At 47.3% G+C, this 20,724-nt stretch overlaps 1 protein-coding gene across 1 annotated transcript in view; it reads right to left on the reverse strand.

Moving 5' to 3' along the window:
* The window catches only part of LOC121450223 (poliovirus receptor-like), a 32,058-nt gene extending 14,963 nt beyond the window's left edge, over window positions 1–17,095 (reverse strand). Inside the window, exons 1-2 of the mRNA XM_041655069.1 lie at window positions 16,616–17,095; window positions 1,594–1,756 (exon numbers count right to left, since the gene is read on the reverse strand). Coding sequence (XP_041511003.1) covers window positions 1,594–1,681 — 88 coding nt within the window. The 5' untranslated portion in view covers window positions 1,682–1,756; window positions 16,616–17,095. The remainder of the gene's footprint in view (window positions 1–1,593; window positions 1,757–16,615) is intronic.
* Window positions 17,096–20,724: the final 3,629 nt, after the last annotated feature.

Genomic DNA, 20,724 nt, shown 5'->3' on the forward strand with positions numbered 1-20,724 from the left:
GCATGTATGCATATGCACCACATGTGTGCAGTGCCCATGGAGGCCAGAAGGGGGCAGCAGATTTACATCCCCAAACGTGTTACAGAGGGTTGTGTGTTTCCATGTGAGAATTGAGAACCGGAACCCAGGTCCTCTGCAAGACCAGCTAGTGCTCTTAACAGCCGAATCATCTCTCCAGCTACCTAGTTTACATTCTTATTTATAATTATTATTATTATTATTTGAGAGAGTGTCTCAGTATATAGACCAGGCTGGCCTGGAACTCAGAGACCTGCTCACCTCTTCCTCGGCCTCCTAAATGCTGGGATTAAAAGTGTACATCACTACCCTGGGCTAGAGGTGCCACTAATGAACGGGGAAATGGAGGCACAGAAGGTTTTGCTAGGATACCACACAGGTATCAGATGACAAGGTGGATTCATAGCCATCCCGGTAGGCTCTCTGTGAGACTCTTTCTGTCATTAGCACAACACACAGTTGGCTCTCAACATTAGTTGAAAACAGTATCACGCACTCTGGGTGACAAGGATAATGACTTCAGAGTTAAATTCTGGGAATTCAAGCACTGCCATGACGAGCCGTGGGCTCCTCTGGGCAGGGTTGCTCTTGCGGCCTCAGTTTCTGCATCTGAAAATGGACTTTCTAATATTGATGTAAACGACCAACGGTCCACCCGTGCCAAGGTTTAAACCCTTAAGCAGTGCACCTTGACGGGTGGTGGTAGCAAACACCTTTAATCCCAGCACGCAGGAGGCAGAAGGAAATGGATCTCTGTGGATACGAGCCCAGCCTGGTCTACAGAGTGAGTTCCAGGACAGCTAGGGCTACAAAAAGAAACCTTGTCTCGAAAATACAAAAACAAAACAGAGGTGGACCTATATAGAAGTCTTTCTATTCTTCCTTCTTTTCTTTCTCTTTTCGGCACACGGTTTCAAGGTTTCAAAGCAGCCCTGGCTATGCTGGGATTAAGCGCGGGCCACTGTCTCCTGACTAATGTCTCTGAGTTGCTGCCCTCTGGGTGAGTTGCCTTACTGGGGCAGTGGCGAACTGCCCGGTCACTCTCCACCCTCTTTCGGAGCAGATCCAGAGCTGAGCTCCAGTTTGCTATGTGTGGGGACCAAGGTTCTAACCACAGCACCCAGACGTCCTGAGGGGTAGAGCCCTTCACAATTAAATTTAATCTTAGAGTGAGGGGCTGGTTTCAGTCTCCAACACAACTTAAAAATTGAATGAAAGTCGCGGGGCTGCGGGGTGACTTAACTCCACACGTTCTTCATGCATAGGGTGTGGCCGCAAGTGAAGGTTGTACGGACGGGTGAGTCAGAGCTTCTGTTGGGGGTGGGAAGGGAGATCGGGGGGGCCTTATGCTGGAGCTTAGGATAGCTTGGAACTCGGGACAATCTTCCTGCTTCATCCTCCCCGGTCCTAGGGTGGCCGGTGTGAGCCATTACGCCCAATCTTTCTGGAATCTGTGCCCCGGAATCCAGACCTTAAACTTTGGGCGGCGAAGTAGGGATCAGATGGCCTGGGGGTGGGGGTGGGGGCGGCAGGAGCACACGGGACCGGGAGCGAGCAGGCCCGGGGGTTACTCACCAGCTTTCGCGCAGTCCGGCAGGAGCAGCAGCAGCAGGCCCGGTAGCAGCAGCCGTGGCGACCAGGCGAGAGGGGTGTGTTGATTCATGGAGTTCGGGAGCCGATTCAGCTCCTCCTTTGTCTACACGGACGGCGAATGTCGAGACTCTGGGATCCCACCTAGCTGCGCTGAGGAGAGTACGTCCGTCAGAACCCGTGCCGGCTAAAGAATGACAGGGAGTCTGGCTGGAAAAACTTCTGCGCAGGCGCAGTAAACCCGCCCCAGTGTGGGAGTGTAGGGGCGGGCAGGTCTAAAATTCCAAAACTCAGAAAAAAGCGGCTAGGATCGCTGTGAATCTGAGGCCCAGCCCGGGCTACATTAGGTGGGTCCGAGCTAAGGAGAGACCTTGTCTCAACCAACAATTAAATTAAAAAAAAGGGGGGGTGGGCGGTGGGGTGTCCGGGCGGGGGCGGGGGAGCAAAAGGAAACCCGGGCTGGGAGTCTGCTGTGGAATAAGCCTCAGGACCTGACTCAGACACCTAGTGTTCTATGTAAACCCGTTATCTCAGCGCTTTGGGGACGCCGGCAAGAGGATCAGAAATTCAAGTCATTTTTAACTACGTATCGAGTTTGAGACCAAACTGGGCCATATGAGATCATCCTAATTTTTTTTAATTAAATAGAATAAATTAATTTATTTTAAAAACAAAAATTAATAAAATAAATACAAATAAAAATAAATTTAATTTAATACGGGGGACAAAAAGCCTCCAAAATTCCAGACCTCTGGAGGCAGAGGCAGGTAGATCTGCCGGCTTGGTCCACATAGAGAATTCCAGGCCCGGCAGGACTACTTAGTGAAACCCTGTGTCTAAAAGAAATAGGGTCTCTCATGTTGGGCATGTTGGTCTCAAACTGAATTCTAGGCCAGTGATTCCCAACCTTCCTAAAGCTGAGACCCCTTTAATACAGTTCCTCATGTTGTGGTGATCCCTAACCACAAAATTATTTTCGTTGGTACTTCATAACTGTAATTTTGCTACTGTTATGAATTGCAATGTAAATATCTGATATGCAAGATCTGATATGCGACTCCCAAAGGGGTGGCAACCCCTCCACCACCACCTCCTCCCCGCAGTGCAGGAATGACGGAATGACGGGGGTGCGCACAAAGCCCGCTCTGGGTTGATTTCTGAATGGAATCTGAGGGCAAGCCTCCTGGAAATCTCTGGATTTTTTTTGAGTCCTTCTGTGGTATTTCCACACTAAGATTCTGTGGCCCCTGTGTTCCTCCTTTGACCATGCTGTCATGACAATGGGGTTCCCCTTCCTCCGGGTCTCCCCATTGCTGTGGCAGAGACAGGCAGCCCAGTCTGATCTACTTAGCTAGTTCCGGGACAGCCAGGGCTACACTAAGAAACCCGTCTCGGAAACTGTCCTCCAGGCCAAAGGGAAAAGTTCCCCCACTACCCCTCTCCTGTAAGCAAACATAAGCTTTTCTTCTAGTCCTTTCCCACACAAAGGCTGCTCTGCCTCTGGGTCTCTGGCCCTTTGTCTTTCTTTCTGGCCAGCCTCACACAGTTTTTGAGCTCACTGAAGTGAAAGAAGAGACGGAAAAGTCAGTTTCTCAGGGAAGCTGACACCAACCATGACATTTTTATTATTTTTTTTGCTGTTCTTTAGCATCTGTTTCCAAATTTGATATATCCTTTTTTTTTTTTTTTTTTGTTTTTTCGAGACAGCGTTTCTCTGTGGCTTTGGAGCCTGTCCTGGAACTAGCTCTGTAGACCAGGCTGGTCTCGAACTCACAGAGATCCGCCTGCCTCTGTCTTCGAGTGCTGGGATTAAAGGTGCAAATTTGGTATATTCTACAACTGCTTTTCTTTTTTAATAATTTATTTTTATTTTATGTGCATTGGCATTTTGCCTTCATGTATATCTGTATGAGGGTGTCAGGTCCCCTGGAACTGGAGTTATAGACAGTTGTGAGCTGCCACGTGGGTGCTGGGTGTTGAACCCTGGTCCTCTGGAAGAGCAGTCAGTGCTATTAACCACTGAATCATCTTTCCAGTCCCCTAAAACTTCTTTTCAATGTATGTATGCACTGTGTGTACTTAACTGTGTGTTTATAGTATGTGTGTATGTCGTGTGTATGTGTGTGTGTGGATATGTAGTGTGTATGAAGTGCTTGAGTGTTCCTGAGTGTGTATGTATGTATGACTTTATGTATGTATAGTGTGTATAAATGCAGTGTGTGTATAGTGTGTGTATATGGTGTGTTAGTATTCATGTGTGTGTCATGTGTGATTATGAGTGTATGTAGTGTGTGTGTATTATAGTGTGTATGTGTATGTTCTTGTGTACATACTTTCATACGTGTGTGTGTGTGTGTGTGTACAGGCACCCATACATGCCTTGGTACAACCCTCAGGCGTCTGTTCTTTCCCTCCAGCATGTGGGCTCTATGAGCCCAGTCATGAAGCTCATGAGGGAAGTGCCTGAGACGCTGCGATGCCCACTATGCCGCCATGCCCGCTTTTCCAGTTCGAATTGTTTTTTCTACATGAGCGGTTTCCACCATTTCTTCCTTAGATACCCTTTCACTGGTGATACCGCAGTGAGAGGCTGCCATTGTCTCTTCAGCTGATGCTTAGGTCTAGGTGGGCTTGGCCAAGCAGGAGTGGGAGCAGTCAGAGGGTGGGTGCACACCTATTAGCACACAAATGGAGAAATCAAACCAAGCTTGGCAATGCTGACTCTTTTCCGTGGAGGGAAATGGAAAGCCAGGGTTTTTTTTTTTTTGATTTTTGAATTTCCCTCAAATACATCTTAATTAAAATAACATCACTATGAAACCTAAAACCGTCTGAGGTAATAAATGTCTTCTCTCTCTCTCTCTCTCCCATTTCCTCTTATGAATCTCTGTCTCTTTTGACTCCTGAGCCGTGACAGACTTTCTCTCTAAGCTAGCAAGAAAGAGTCTGGGCTTGGTGAGGTGTCTGCCACTGATGGCAGCCTTTGTCCAGGCTATCACTCAAAGCTCTTTCTTCCCATTCCGTTAGAGGGGTCAGGAGACCGAGGGATCAGTACTACCCTGTGTTTTTCTGGTTGAGCTAATCACAGATCCACCCAACCAAATGATAAGGCCATTTTTGGGGTGGGGGCAGGGTTTGAGACAAGGTTTCTTTGTAACTTTGGTGCCTGTCCTGAAACTCACTCGGTAGACCAGGCTGGCCTCGAACTCACAGAGATCCGCCTGCCTCTGTCTCCCGAGTGCTGGGATTAAAGGCGTGCGCCACCTCCGCCTGACTTGGAACTTCTTTATAAGTCTATTGCCAGCCCTATGGTAATCCCCCTGAAGTGTCCATCCTGCTGGGGAGGGTGAAAGTGCTTCTTCAAAAAAAATCAATTAAATCTATATTGCATTTTATCTATTGTATATATGTTCGATTTGAGTGTGGATACGGTGAACAGCTGGAGGTCAGAAGTCAATGAATGTGAAGGGCACAGTAAAGAAACTGATTCAGAAATACCTGCTTCCTGAGTGAAAAGGAAAAAAATTTATTCCAAACTGCCAAGGTTGTCTGCCCCAGGGGAAGCTGGGAGAAGTGAAAGGGGGGTTCTTCTGGGTTCTAAGGGAGTGAGAACCTGGGAGAAAGGGAGCCTATTAGCTGGGGTGGAGGGCTTGGCGGCTAGCCTGGATCAGATGTGTTGATAGTCATGTGTCCCTTTTCCACGAGGCAGGGAGAATGATTCCTATATTAGCAAGCGGGAATCATCTTCCCAAGTCCCCAAGGGAATGCCAGCTTTTGTCTGTCAGAATTTGGAAAAAGGAATTTCTTCTGATAGTTAATTTGCCAGAGTTGATCCTTCCCTTCCACCACATGGGGCCTGGGGATCGAACCCAGGTCATCAGGCTTGGTTGCAAGTGACACCCTCCCCCCCATCGGAGCCATGGCTCCAGCCAGAAAGTGCCTCTTAGCCATGTCAGACTCTATGAGTGGATTGCTCAGAGTCTCAAAACTAGGGCGAGGCCACAGTAAACAGAGGAGGTGGAGGAGAAATAGATCCAGGAGGAAGAAAAGGCCAAATAGTAGCAAGAATATAAGTATTTTTGAACAATCTAGGAAGCCAGGGACTGGAGATATGGCGAGTGGGTAACGAGTGCCTCTTGCTCTTCCAGAGGACTCCGGTTCCCACATTTATGCTGGCCAGCTCAACTGCTATAACTAGAGGTGGTACACGCCTTTAATCCCAGCACTCAGGAGGCAGAGACAGGTGGATCTCTGTGAGTCCCAGGCCAGCCTGGTCTATGCAGTGAATATCAGGCCAAACAGGGCTCCACGGTAGTGGAAACATCAGGTAGGCATGAGTGACAGGTAATCTTGCTTGTCAATATGATACACCTTGGGAAAGGGAGACTCAGTTAAGGTATTGCCTTCGTTAGGTTGGCCTGTAGCCATGTCTAGGAGGCATTTTCTTGATTGCTAATGGATGTAGGGGAAATCCAGTCCACTGTGGGTGGCACTATCCTTTAGGCGTGAACAGTCCACTGTGGGCGGCTGTCCCTTAGGCATGAACAGTCCACTGTGGGCGGCACTGACCCTTAGGCGTGAACAGTCCACTGTGGGCAGCACTGTCCCTTAGGCGTGAACAGTCCACTGTGGGCGGCACTGACCCTTAGACGTGAGCATGAGCCAGGGAATAAGCCGGTAAGTAGCATTTCTCTATGGCTTCAGCTCCAAGCTCTTGTCTTGAGTTCCTGCCTTCCCAGGCTGCTTTCAATCGTGGTGTTTTATCACTGCAGCATGAAGCAGACGAGGATGACCAAACAAGGGAGAGCCCTGAGATAGCTCTCAGATGCTATCTGGCGGCATCGTTAGCTTCGGAGTTGGTGCAAATGGGTGATTTGTAAAGATAATGTGTAGCCAGAGGTTCCCTGTAATGCCCAAAAGGAAACTAGAACAGACACAGATTTGGGCCAGGAATGGCTGCTATTCAGAGGCTGCAGGCGGCTCGTGGTGATTTGGCACAGCATCTGTTACCTTCTAACCCCCTACAATATGAAGTAGTCATGGCCGTAGAATCTTCACGCAGGTGTGGCCTTTTGGCGTTGGGGAATGTCAGTCCCCAGTACAATTTCAGGAGGAAGATCTCTCTTGCCCTTAAAATTGTTTTAAGTGGGGTGAAAACGATAGGGAGAGAATAAAGTATTCCTGGGAGTTTGGCTATGGGTTCCCAAAAAGATCTGTGTTTGAACATTCCCACAGTAGCCATTTACATGATTTGGTGACTGCCTCTCAGTGTCCATTTCAGAAGACCGGTAAGAATGTTTGCATTGTGGAATATTATTGTAAGATGTGTTACATTTGTTCATGCGGTGGAATATTTGTTCAATGCTGCAAAGATGTGTTTCTTTGTTTATGCTGCATCTGTTAACTCTGTGAAGCTGTGTTACCTTGCCTGTCTAAAACACCTGGTGGTCTAGCACTGAACGGCCAATAGCCAGGCAGGAGAGAGATAGGAGGGGCTTCCAGGCAGAGAGAATAAATAGGAGGAGAAATCTGAGTGGAGAAAATCAAGAAACGAGAAAAGGAGGAGAGGAGAACCTCAGGGGCCAACCTCCCAGCTAGAGAAAGAAAGGAAGATCTACAGAAATAGAGAAAGGTAAAAGCCCAGAGGCCAAAGATAGATGCTATCATTTAAGTTAAGGAAAGCTGACTAGAAACAAGCCAAGCTAAGACTGAGCATTCATAGGAAGTAATACACCTCCGTGTGTGTGATTTATCTGGGTGCTGGGCCCCCAAAGACTAAAGAGTAAAAACAAAAAACAACCAACAACAGTTTTCAGTCCTATTCTTTTGTAGCCCAGGCTGGTCCCAGACTCCTTATGTAGCTGAGGAAACACCTTGAACCTTTGATACCTCTTTCCCAGTGCTGAGACAGCAGGCAGGCATCGCCACCAGACTGGTCCCTACTCTGCTGGGGGATGGAACCCAGCACTTCCTGAGTGCTAAACAGTCTCTCCACCGACTCCCATTCCTAGCCCTATACTGTTGTATGGCATTCATTTGTGTGTGTGCCCTGTGGTTCACATGTGAGGGTCAGAGGACAGCGTGTGGGAATGAGTTCTTGCCTTTGACCATGTGGGCTCTAGGAATCCAACTCAGGTCCACAGGCTTAGAGGCAAGCCCTTGGGCCCACTGAGCCACTCTGACCTCCCTATCAGAGAGTTCTGTACTTCCCTGGGGACGGTGGCTGGCTCTTCTGTGACACAAACTCTTCAACACAGTCACATCTTCAGTCACATCGTGGCCCATCTGCCACTCACCACTGGCCCAAGGGGGTTCCTCTGTCTTGAACTTGGCTTTGAAAAACCACTCCGAGGCTGGGTGTGGTTTCAATTCCAGCACTCAGGAGGCAGAGGCAGGATCTCTGGGAGTTTGAGGCCAGCCTGGTCTACAGAGTGAGTTCCAGGGCAGCCAGAGCTATATATATTGAGAGATCCTGTCTCAAAAGAAAGAAAGAAAAAAAAAACCCACTAACCTGAGCCACAGAAACCTCTTCTGTGTGTGATGGGTAGGCTAGCGACCTAGGTATTTTGTTATAGTCCCTTAATGCTGACCCATACAGTACGTGTGCTTGCTTCTGTGTGCCTCTCTCAAGCCTGTGTTCAGGGCTAGGGAGACGATTCAGTTGGGAAAGTGTTTGCTCTGTGTGCAAACATGATGGCCTGGGTTTGCACTCCAGCACCCGGATAAAACCAAGAAAAGCGGTAAAATGTGCTGGCCCGAGAGACAGTACACCTACTTCCTCCAGATGTGACGGTATCCGTCCTGTGGCTTCCTGAATGGGTGAAAGGGCATGCGAGTTTGTGGCTTTAGATGTTGCCCAGTTGCTGACAGGAGCAGCCTGTGCTGGCAAAGTCAGGTGCTCAAAGTTGCATTAAAGGGCTTTTCTTAAAAAGTTCAGAGGCGAGGGCCAGCAAGTTGGCTCCACAGCTAAAGAAAGATGCTTGCAGTCAGGCCTGACACCTGAGTTCGATTTCCACGTAGTGGAAAGAAAGGACAGATTCCTGCAAGTTGCCCTCTGACGCCCACATGCATGCCATGGGACACACACACACGTGCGCGTGTATATATACACACACATACATACACACCATAAAGTAACTAAATAAATGTCATTTTTTTTTTATTTGTAAGGTTTCAGATGCTGATCTTTCCCCAAAACGGTGCAGGGGTCTAGGGATTAAAAAAAAAAAAGAGAGAAACAGAGGAAGGCATGGGGAGAAAAGGAGGGAGGGAGAGAGGGAGGGGAAAGGCAGAAGGAGAAAAGGAGGAGAGACTCTCTGAGTGTCAACTCACTGCTTGGATCGCCGCACTCGGGGGTGAGCCAGGTCCTGTGTAGTGGAATTCTGGAAGAGTCGTATCGCGGGTAAACATCAGAATAAAATAGGTGTTTTCTAGAAGTGCTCAGACCTTGGAGAGCATGGTGGAAAATGACGATTGTTCTCTGTGATTTAGGGAGCTGTTTCCCTGAAGGCTCTGCACAGCCTTGGCATGGCTTTAGTCACCAGATGTCCCGGCACACCTGGAACGTCTCCTGTTACTGGGTGCTGCAAACAATGCCCCCTGAGGACTGAGGTTGTGGGGTGGGGGTGTGCGTGACATTTTCCTTCAGGAAACAGATTAGATCAAGGCTTTGGTATGAGGAACTTGTTCCCAAAAACAGCTTTTGTGCGACCATCAATAAATACGCTTTGCACAGCTGTTTGAGTTCCCTGAGGCTGGACCCCAGCTGTCTCCGAGCCTGGAACACAACCTGGAGTGACCAGCTCCAGAACACTGACTTTCCTGGGTTGCAGGGTGGCAAGAGGGAAAAAAAGATGGAGGGAGGAAGAGAGGGAGGGAGAGAGAGAAAGAGAGAGACAGAGATGAGAGACCGAGAGACCAAGGAGAAGCGTACTTCTTTCTGTCAAATTCTGCCTCTACCCTTCTATAGCTGATGGTCCTGGGCAACTGGGATCGGTTTTCTTGTCACCCACCCCTGTTGTATCGGGTCTGGATTCACGCGGGTCCGTGGGAAGAAGACACAGGGGCGCTCTTGGAAGAATTTTTAGCCTTTCCAGCTGCAGGGAGTCAGACTCCCTTGAACCTACTCATCACTGCTTTGCAAAGGGCTTTTTTATTGTTATACAGTTCACACTTTTAGCAAGTCAATTCCATCTTCCCACACCTCTTATCCAAGACGGTGCCAATGCAAATTCTCCAAATCACAGGACATTTCAGTGTGCTGAGTCCTCCTGTAACCAGGTTTTGCAAAGGCTTTGAACCTTTAGGAAACACTCAGATAAGATATACATACTTCAAACAGAAGGTACCAGAGACAAAAGGTAGCAGTCAGAAAAGATGAAAGCTAGGTGCTAACACTCCGAAATCAAACCAGCCACATACCTTTCTTCTTACTCCCTGGCTGGCTGGGGAGCTGGGTGACTGGCCCCTGGAGTCCTCTCTCCTGTTCTTGCTCCTCATACCCCCCCTCTTCCTAGATTTCTCCTCCTGTTTATTCTCTCTGCCTGCCAGCCCCACCAACCCTTTCTCTTGCCTTGGGTTGGAGGAGGCCGCTTGTTTTTTCCCCGGCTGCTCAGCCCCCAAATAACTACACAGAAACTATATTAATTAAATCACTGCTTCTCCCATTAGCTCTAGCTTCTTATTGGCTAACTCTTACATATTAATTTAACCCATTTCTGTTAATCTGTATCACCATGTGGCTGTGGCTTACTTGCTAAAGTTTCTGCGTCTGTCTTTGGCGGGGGTGGGGAGGCTACTTGGTTTCTCTCTGACTCCACCCTTCTTTCTCCCATCATTCAGTTTAGTTTTCTCCGCCTACCTCTATTCCCTGTGCAGGCCCAAGACAGTTTCTTTATTTTTTATCCAATAAAAGCAACACATAGACAGAAGGACTGCCCACACCAGCCTTGCTATTGTCCATTCAGCTCTTTAGTAGGCTAAAGATGTTTCAGGCAGACAAAGTAACACAGCTTCACAGACTTAAGCAAATACAACATAAAAGAATGCAACACATCACTATGAGATGATCCTTTTGTATGCTCTGAATTTGTATTGCTCTCATTGGTTAATAAAAAAGCTATTTGGACCATTGCTGAACAGGATACAGTTAGACGGGACAATCAAAATGAAGAAGAGTGGAGTTGGGAGAGGTGATGACAGCCAGCAGCTGGGGAAGCCACACGATAATATATAGATTAACAAAAGTGGGTTAATTTGAATGTAAGAGATAGTTAATAATAAGCCTGATCTACCAGCTGAAATTTGTTATTAATGTAAGCTTCTGTGTGTTTATTTGTGACCAGGCAGTTGGGACAAAAGTAGCACATCCACTTGAAAGTTAAGTCACTCCTAAAGTATCTAGGCTGCTTTATTTCCACAGTCCCTCTCTCAGTTCCGGGTCTCTTAGCAGTTGTTGTTTGCTTACCAGCAATCAAAAAAACTCAAAATCAACACAGTAAACCCAGGATACGGACTCCCTCTGTATTTCCCATCTTACATGGCTTTTTTCTTTTATATTACTTTTACTGTCTCTTTACAGACTTTATTATTTTTTAAGTTATTTTTTTCTATGATTGTATACCTGTATTCTTTCCTTAAGCCTATGCACATTGTAAAACACACTAGAATCCACTTAGAGTTTTTTCTGTCTGGTTCTCTTTTACTGTGCTTATTTTAGCCTTTTCGACCGTGTGAGCAAACTAAACTGTTAAGCTTCAGCTGGGTCCTCCTTGAGGCTCTGGTGCTGGCTCCGCCTGCTTCTTGGGCCCTGATTCCCGAGCCTAAAGCTCTGAGGAGCATGACCAGGAACTGCACACAACCTTCCCAGCTATGGAATGCCAGTATCTGAGCTGCCACAGGCTGCTGGCTGAACAGCAGAGCCTTTTAAAGGAGTCCTCAGCTTTCTCCCCGCTTCCCCTGCCACTTTCTCACGCCCTACACGGAAAAACAGGGCAGTGGTAGAACACCAAAGTGTTGGTTGTTTTACTCTTTGGTTCTTTGCACTTAGCTCTTTGAGTGGCCCACCACCCAGTTCTCAAATAAATCACATCTAGGTTTATGTTTATAATGCCTGGCCTTAGCTTGGCTTGCTTCTAGCCTGCTTTTCTTAAATTACCCTGTCTACCTTTTGCCTCTGGACTTTTATCTTTATCTATTCTATATGCCTTTCTTTACTTCTTACTCTGTGACTTGCTGTGTAGCTGAGTGGCTGGCCCGTGGCATCCTCTCTCTTTCTTTTCTCATTCCTTGATTCCCCTCTTTCCAGATTTCTCCTCCTATTTATTCTCTCTGCCTGTCAGTCCCACCTATTCTTTCTCATGCCTTGCCTTATCAGACCATTGTGAGGGCCAGCCATGATAATCTAAGTCTGGGCAGAAAGGAAGTTCTTTGCTTCCTCCAATCATTATCACCTGGGACTCTGGCCATCGATAAATTTAAATGGAGTCTAAAGTCTCAGTAGTTTACCCTGAGACAATGCCTGGCAGGCCAAGATTATCTGACCCTCACCCAAGAGCAGACCATTCAAAGGGAATTCCTGCCAACACTTCACCAGGACACCCCTAGACAAATGTCAGCCAGTCTGGGGTCCTGAACCTCAGAGACCCCTCACCCCCACCTTTACTACTATAAAAACCCAATTCTAATTGAGCTTGGGGCTCTCCAGTTATTCCAATATGTTGGACATGCGGAGAGACTGAGTTTGAAAACTTGATTAAAATAAAGGCTCTTTGCTTTTACATACGGGACTCAGTCTCCTCTGTTGGCTTTTGTGGGGACCCACGGATTTGGGCATAACAACCATCAGGTGTTTTAGACAGGCAAAGTAACACAACTTCACAGAGTTGAACAGATGCAACATAAAAGAATGCAGCACATCTTTGCATCATTAAATATTCTACACCATAAGCAAAAGTAACACATCTTAAGATAATATTCCACAACACTCAAGCACGTAAGACCCTTGCTTTAATTTTTTTCAAAAGTTTACTTATTCAAATATGTGCGTGTATACATGTGGGGGGGCATGCATGTGTGTGCAGTGGCCCAAAAAGGCCAAAAGAAGCCATCTGACCCCCTGTAGCTGAAGTACAGGTGACTATGAGCCATCCAGTGTGAATGCTGGGAACCAAGCCCAAGGTGTCTGCAAGCCTAGGACCTGCTCCTGACCTCTGAGCTGAACCATCTCTCCATCCTCCTCCCTTGAACCTGAAAGATCCTTGGAATCTCACAAACCAGATACGGAGCTTGGTTAATAACCCAGCTGGTAAGTCAGGAAACCACAGCCTAGGCTGGGAGCGATTATTTTCACCATTATGACTTAGGGCTGTTTTTCATGAGTCATCCTTTCTAACCCGCTCTACACAGAACAATCCTGTGATCTCACACATCAAAATAAAACAAAACAAAAAGACCAAAAAATCAACCTCCAAGTTTGGAGCCTGGCGGTGGAGGTTTATGACCCTGGCACTCAGGGGAGGGATTCAAGGTGTGTGTCTTAGTTTGAGCAGAGACACCATGACAAGGCACAAGGCAGCTGGTACAAGAGAAAGCATTTAAGTAGGGGCTCGCTTGCACCTTTAGAGGCTAAGTCCATGATCATCATGGTGGGAGCAGACAGGCAAGGGACTGGGGCAGGCAGCATACACACACGCACACACACACGCACATGCACACACACACGACCTTGCCTGGGCTTTTGGAACCTCAAAACCCACTCTCAGTAACACATCTCGTCCAACAAGATCACACCTCCTAATCCTACCCTGCCAGGAGTCCAGCTCCAGAGGGGTTCAGATCCCAAAGAGGAGGTGTGGAGTTAGTGTCGAGGGAAGGAGACTCAGGGTGGCTGCCTGTTTATTAAAAATAGGCTGCACCTTATATACTCTACAATTGCATCATAGTTGAACCACCAGCAATGTTGAAAGCAGACTTAATAATCCTGGGGTGAAAGTGATCATCAAAGTCATTTCAGCATCTTTCTTGAAGCAAAAACTAGTAAGTTTAGCAAGATAAATGCCTCTTGTCCGCTAAGGTTCAGTAACCGGCTGCACCGGCTTAGCCTCTGTGGCCAAGAGGCGTCAGATGTGAGAGATAAACCCAGCGGAGGAGTTTGTGTTCTTCGAGGACATGGCGTGGTGTTTGTGCCCGAACTGCATTCCTCTGTGCCTTAACCTTATAATATGGGCCTGTTCCCATCATAAGCTCGCCAAAGGGAAGGTCCTGAGAGCCCATTCTTTTTCTATACCACACCAATTTGATTTCCTCAGTGTGTGCTCCTGCATATGGCAGAGGGGGATCAAGCCAGTCTAGTTTCTCAACACAATCTGTCCCCCGTGGGGCAGACCAGAATTTGCCATCCATCCAGTAAGGCAAGGCACTATTCTACATTCATTAACTAAATTCTTGCCCTAAAGGGCCTCAGGCTCTGGCTCGGGGTCCTTTGTTTCATTCCTGGGACCAGGTATGCCCAGTTTGGAAAATTTCTCTATTCCTGGTATAATCAGGGGGTTACAATGGGGAGTCCGGTGTGGGGAGTAAGTAGAGTTATCATGCTACATAGTTCCATGGTGCCGGGTTTGTTTTTTCCAAAGAATTAATTCTCTTTAAAGAGACTGCCACTGAATACATTTTCACCCTATACCAAACCCCGAACAAATTTCCCAAAGTAAGAGGCTTAAGGAAATTCCCATAACACACATGAGGATCATTGAAAATGAAAGTAAAAAGGTGGTGGAGGGTTGTCGTGGTATAATGTCTCCCTGGCCTGGTGCCAGAGGGATAGCAAGCAACCTCCACAAACCGTGAAACCCCGCTGGGCTATACCTGGCGTAGTTCTGGAGTTTTTTTTTTTTTTTTAAATTTATTTATTATGTATACAATATTCTGTCTGTATCCCTGAAGGCCAGAAGAGGGCGCCAGACCTCTTTACAGATGGTTGTGAGCCACCATGTGGTTGCTGGGAATTGAACTCAGGACCTTTGGAAGAGCAGGCAATGCTCTTAACCACTGAGCCATCTCTCCAGCCCCAGTTCTGGAGTTTTCATTCAGCTCCTAGTCCATCCTTTTTGTGTTGGTACCTTCTGTCATCCTATGGGAATCTTGACTGAGAGTTTCCCATGGATACAAAGCCTATGCAAAACCTGGTTTAGAGGAAACCTGGAAAAACCAAACCGTGGTACCTCATTAATCAGGTACCTGGCATTGTATTGTTGGAAGCTTCTATCCGTTTCTTTTGAGATATGGAAATCTATTAGCTAAAGTGTAAATACAGGAAAAGAACAAAAAGGCCAAGAGTCAAGGGAAGGCCCTTCAGTTCACCGAGATGGAGCCCCTGCAGCCTCAGAGGCTAAGTTCATTCTCAATGTGCCTCTGAGTCTTTATTTCACTGACCCGCGTGAACCCACACACCCGCGCCGAGTTACACGTGACAGGTCATGATCCACAATGTCAGAATGCTGGAACCCTGCCAAGCAGCAACGTGGTCCACACCATTTCCCACACAGTTCCTCGACTGGGACCAAGCCCTCAGACCCAGGAGTCTGTCTACGGGAGGCATTCTCATCCAAACCCCACAGCCAGCCAGTGCTTTTCAGGCAGTTCTTGGCCAGCCTGGGCTACACGAGCCCTTGACCCGAAAGCCAAAACCAAAGCCAGTGGGATGACTAAGTGGGGAAAGGCACCTGTTGGCAAGCCTGATAATCTGAGTCCGATCCCCGAGACCCACCCGGAGGAAGGAGAGAACTGAGCCTTGAAAACTGTCCTCTGACCTCCACATCTGTGGACACACACACACACACACACACACACTAAATTGTAATTTAAAAAACCTAAACCTAACCCAAACCAAAACGCCTGTTAAACCATGTAGTTTCAGAAGCCACCTTAACCATGTATATATGGGGGTTGGCGCCGGGGCCCGACAGTTAAGAGCCTCTTTTGCTCTTCCACAGGGCCCCCCAACTGGGCTCCTAACACCCACGTCAGGTGACCCACAACTGCCTGTAACTCCAGCTCCAGACGATCTGACACCTCTGGCCACTGCAAGGCACCTGCACACATGTGCACAAACACATAGTAAATAATAAAAGTGTTTTAGATGTCATACAAATGTTGAGCCTCTCATTCAACCCCTTCTCTTGTGCCTGCTCCTCTACCTTGGGCATGTACCATCTTTTTCCTGAGTCTCTCTCTCTCTCTCTCTCTCTCTCTCTCTCTCTCTCTCTCTGCCCATGTTAAATATGTTAGAAATCTTTTCTAGAGCCAGCAAGATGGCACAGGGACTGGAGTTTGGAGCCCCAGAACCTACTGGTGGGAGCGGACCTGTAATCCCAGCATTCAGAAGGCAGATCCCCAGAGCAAGCTGGCTACGGAGTCTAGTGGGGCTGCTGAATTCAGAGTTAAAAGAGAGACCTTGCTTCAAAAACGAAGGTGGGGAGGGAACAAGGGAGACTCCAGGGCCAATGATGAGCTTCCACATGCATGCCAGGGACATGCACAGGGACATGTGTGCATGCACATGCAAACATGTATATACATATGAATGTACACATGCAAACATGCATATACATATGAATGTACACATGCAAAGCACTCATGAGGCAGACACAGGAGTCTCTGAGTTCAAGGCCAGCCTGATCTACAGAGTGAGTTCCAGGACAGCCAGAGCTACACAGAGAGAAACCCCATCTCAAAAAGCCAATCAATCAATCAATTAAAATAAATAAATAAAAATCCAGCTTTATTACTTCACTTGGGTGTGGTGGTACAGGCTACGAAGGGAGTTCAAAACAAGCCTGGACTACATGAGACCTGTCTCAAAAAAATAAAACACACACACACACACACACACACACACACACAGAAGAAAGGAAACTCCTGGCTTCTCCTTAGTGGAGGTCTGAAGGAACTCCTCGGGCGGGGTTGGGTGTTAGGGTAAAACCCATGTCCTGCTCCCACTGTCACTCACCCTGGGTCACCTTGCTGGACACTCCTCTTTAGGATCTGCTTCTGTAGGCTCTACAGAGAGTCCCACGGAGGCTGGGGTCGTGGCTCAGTCCTTGAGTGCTTGCCAAGTGTACACAAAGCCCTGGATGTCATCCGCAGCACCTCATGCTCTTGGTGAGGAAATCCAGCACTTGGGAAGTGGAGGCAGGAGGATCAGGAGTTCAAGGCTATCCTTAGCCTTGTCTACTTAATGGAACAAAGGAAGGAAGGAAGGAAGGAGAGAGCCACTCAGTGCAAGGGACCTTCTTGCTGCCAACTCTCATTTTTTCCAGTGTGGACAGAGCTGTGACAATCCTGTCTCTCTCCTCAACACTGTCGGGAGGACGGGGTGGCAGATTCAGGACAAAGCTTTTGTCTTCTTTTCTGCAGCTGAGCGCGAAAGTTCTAGAATTCAGAGGGAGATAAACACTCTGTTGGCCATCCTCCCCAAAGGCAGCCAGCTCCGAAGAACCCACTCTCTCCCTCCACATTCCTTCCCAGTGACAGTGACAATTCCCCCACTTCCCTTCTTTTGAAAGCCCAGAGAAGGAAATGAAACACCCTCTTTAAGTACAACGCCCTTGATGACTAACCAGGGCCTCCCAGCGGCCAGCTGTCACGTTGTTTCCTCCCTAGAGACTGAGGCATGGGTGATGCCCACGCCTGCCCTTCCCTGGTGCTCCTCTGTGGCCGCTGGGAATCTCCACTTCTGTTAGCTTGTAGTGGTCAGAGCTCTTCCTCTGGGAAGCCTTCCAAGACCCCCGGTGGGTTTCAACATCCGCCCTGTTCTAACTCTTCCTGAGGCAGGCTGGAAAGGCAGGTGAAGTTTGCCGGTCCAAGGACTCCTGTGAAATTCTCGGGATCTCTCTAGAAACTCCATGTACAGGGGAAAGGCTTATGGTAAACCCTTTGAAACCCGGGTGACTGTATTTACCTTAACGAACTGTAATTCCTTCTAAGGCATTTTTGGAGCAGTAGGGAACAAGGCAGTTCCATGCAGAGGCTGCGGATGTGGCTCCGTTGTAGAGTGCTTGTCTAGCCGGCATCACTCACACCCACCCCCAGCCCCACAGAGGTGGTGACTCCTGCTCACAATCACCTAGCACTTGCAAGGTGGAGGCAAGAGCATCAGGAGTTCAAGGTCACTCTTGGCTCTGCAGCAATTTCAAGGCTGGTTGGGGGTACTCAAGAATTTGACTTAGAAAAAAAGGTCACAAGTTCAGTTCCCAGCACCCAGGTCAGGTGGCTCACAGTTCCCTGTAACTCCAACTTCAGGAAGCTATGACGCCCATGTCTGGCTTTCTGAGGCAAGGCACTGAAGTGCACACACCCATACACATGCACACACACACACACACACACACACACACAATTTAAAATAGGATTTAAAATATTTTTTTAGAAGTCTAGAATTTAAAGAAAAATTTCTCATGATGAAGAGAGAGAGAGAGAGAGAGAGAGAGAGAGAGAGACTTGAGAAGAGAGATCGGATGGTGAGAAAGAGAGGCTGAGAATGTAAACAGAGGAGGGGTGGGAGAACCGGGAGACAAGGCTAGGGCTGGGCTCTGAGACTCCTGTGTGCAAACTCCACATAGCTGCAGGTGTGGAGCGTGGATGGGAACCTAGGAACTCACTACTGGAATGAAATCCTTCTGTGTCTGCTCACCGCAGCAGACCATGAGCAGGCCCCGAACTTGCCAGAGAGTTCTGACCTCCCTGTGGGGACATGAGGGTGATGGCACATGGCTTCAGATTAGGAAACAAAAGTAGAACTATAGAGCCCCCACCTTCTAGTTTACGCTTCCAGCAGACATCATTAATCAATACAAGTGTTCTCTTTGGTGTTCACAGTGGCAGACATCATTAATCAATGATCAACGCAAACACTGTTTTTTGGCATTTACAGTGGCAGACATCACTCTACCTGATGCCAGCATAGGAAGTGTTATCCCCAGAAAGAACTCCATGGAACTGGATTCCAATGTAAAGCACAAGAAGGTTCTTAATATTTTTTCTTTTTTTAAAATTTATTTATTTATTTATTTATTTATTTATTTATTTATTATGTATACAATGTTCTGTCTGTGTGTATGCCTGCAGGCCAGAAGAGGGCACCAGACCCCTCTACAGATGGTTGTGAGCCACCATGTGGTTGCTGGGAACTGAACTCAGGACCTTTGGAAGAGCAGGCAATGCTCTTAACCTCTGAGCCATCTCTTCAGCCCCGGGTTCTTAATATTTAAACTCGAGTCTGGACCACACCTCCAACACATCAACGCAGAGGGTGAGGGACGTGCAGCCCCAGCCCAAGGAAGGCTAGGACTTTGAAATGCCTTAATCAGGGGAGGTCGTGTCCTGTTGTCTTGGGATTGGGTAAGGAGAACAGATGATAAGGTAGTTTCTGAAACCATTGGTCAGGTTTTTGGGTGAGAAAACCTTATCAAAGACCCATTAATAAGAGACAAGGTATCTTCAAGGACAGGATGCCTCCTAGGAACATTTGGATTTTATTAAATTTTATGGCCCTGTTCCCTGTCACCTTAATTGACCATTTTCAGGGTATTTGTTCAAATTCCACCATCGCAGAGCATCTCTGGAACTGAGATTCCCCCCCCCCCCCCCCCCCCCCCCCGCCCATTATATAGCTTAAGATGAATCCCTGCTTTAAAATGCAGTTTGCAAAGTCAGAGCCTCACAGAGGCAGACCTCAGGGAGCACAGATGAGTTCCCAGAGATCTTAATAAACAGTGAGCACTGGTCTACTAGAAACAGTAGCGGGGGTTGGAGGCAGCTTAGGGGTTGAGAGCTTGTGCTGCTTTTGCAGAGGGCCCAAGTTTGGTTTCTAGTTCCCCATCAGATGGCTCACAACCGGTAACTTGAGCAGCATTGATCCAACATGTCTCTGGCACATGCATGAACATGGTGTATACACATACACACACACACACACATACTCACACATATACACACACACCATACACGCATACCACACACATACACACATACATACAAACATACACACACCACACAAACACACACACATACCACACATATACACACGTACATACCACACACATACACACACACATACCCACACATTTACACGCACACCACACACACATCCACACCACACACACACGGCACATATACACACACACAATTAAAAATAAGATATATCTTTTTGAAAAGGTAGCCAAGAAGAAATATGTCTCTCCTAGCACAAAGTAGGTGTGAAAAATAAGATTGAAAAGAGAGATTGTGGGCTGGAGTTACAGCAGGACAGGCCTGGCGGACTTGGCTCTTTCATTCCCTCAGCTTCCCTAAGACCTCTGTTTTCCGTGGAGACATGAATAAATGTCTGTTGGGTCCAGGGGCGTCGTGTAAAGATGGGGACAGACCACCAAAGTCTAATAAACCAGAAGAAAACTTTATTTCAGAAACCAGAACCCAGGAAAAAATAAAAATAAAATAAAAAATCTCCACGGGGCACAAAAAGCTTATCAGCTAGCTGAGACCACAGCCAGAGATGGATTCTGTAAGGCTGTGGCAAAGCCCAGTTTCTGAACCCACTCTTTATAGTAGGGGCACCAAGCATTAGGTCTGAACAAAGGAATTTTTACAATCTCAAGGAAAAACTCAGATACAGATTGCCTTAATTTACAATCTCCATTAACAGAGTCTTTCCTTTGAACTAGTGACTTAATCTATTGTCTTTCCTGGTACTTTCAGGTGGTGTTTACTGAAGCCCTGTGCTCTCCCCTTTGATGCTGCCAGTTTCACATAGCAGGGATAATGCGTAACCCAGAGATTATATCTATCTCTTAAAAGTTGACTAAACTCATACCCATAGGCTAGCTCTCAGTGTGCAGAGAGATGCTTTGGTCTTGTGAACAGAGCTGTGGGTTGTAAAGTGGAGTAACCCACTGTTAATAGTTAATCCTCGAGCTACTGAGAAAGCTGCTGATGTCTGTTCTCATTCTCCTAGGCTTACAACTTTATATTTCTTTATTTTATTTTCCTATATTCCTATTTCTGGAATCTACATTTTTATTTTCTTATTCTTGGACCCTTCGATGTCCACTCACCCTGGTT

This window comes from Microtus oregoni, unplaced genomic scaffold (genome assembly GCF_018167655.1).
Source record: "Microtus oregoni isolate MIOR12 unplaced genomic scaffold, Mior012 000006F_ref0000085, whole genome shotgun sequence".
In the NCBI taxonomy this organism is placed as follows: Eukaryota; Metazoa; Chordata; class Mammalia; order Rodentia; family Cricetidae; genus Microtus; species Microtus oregoni.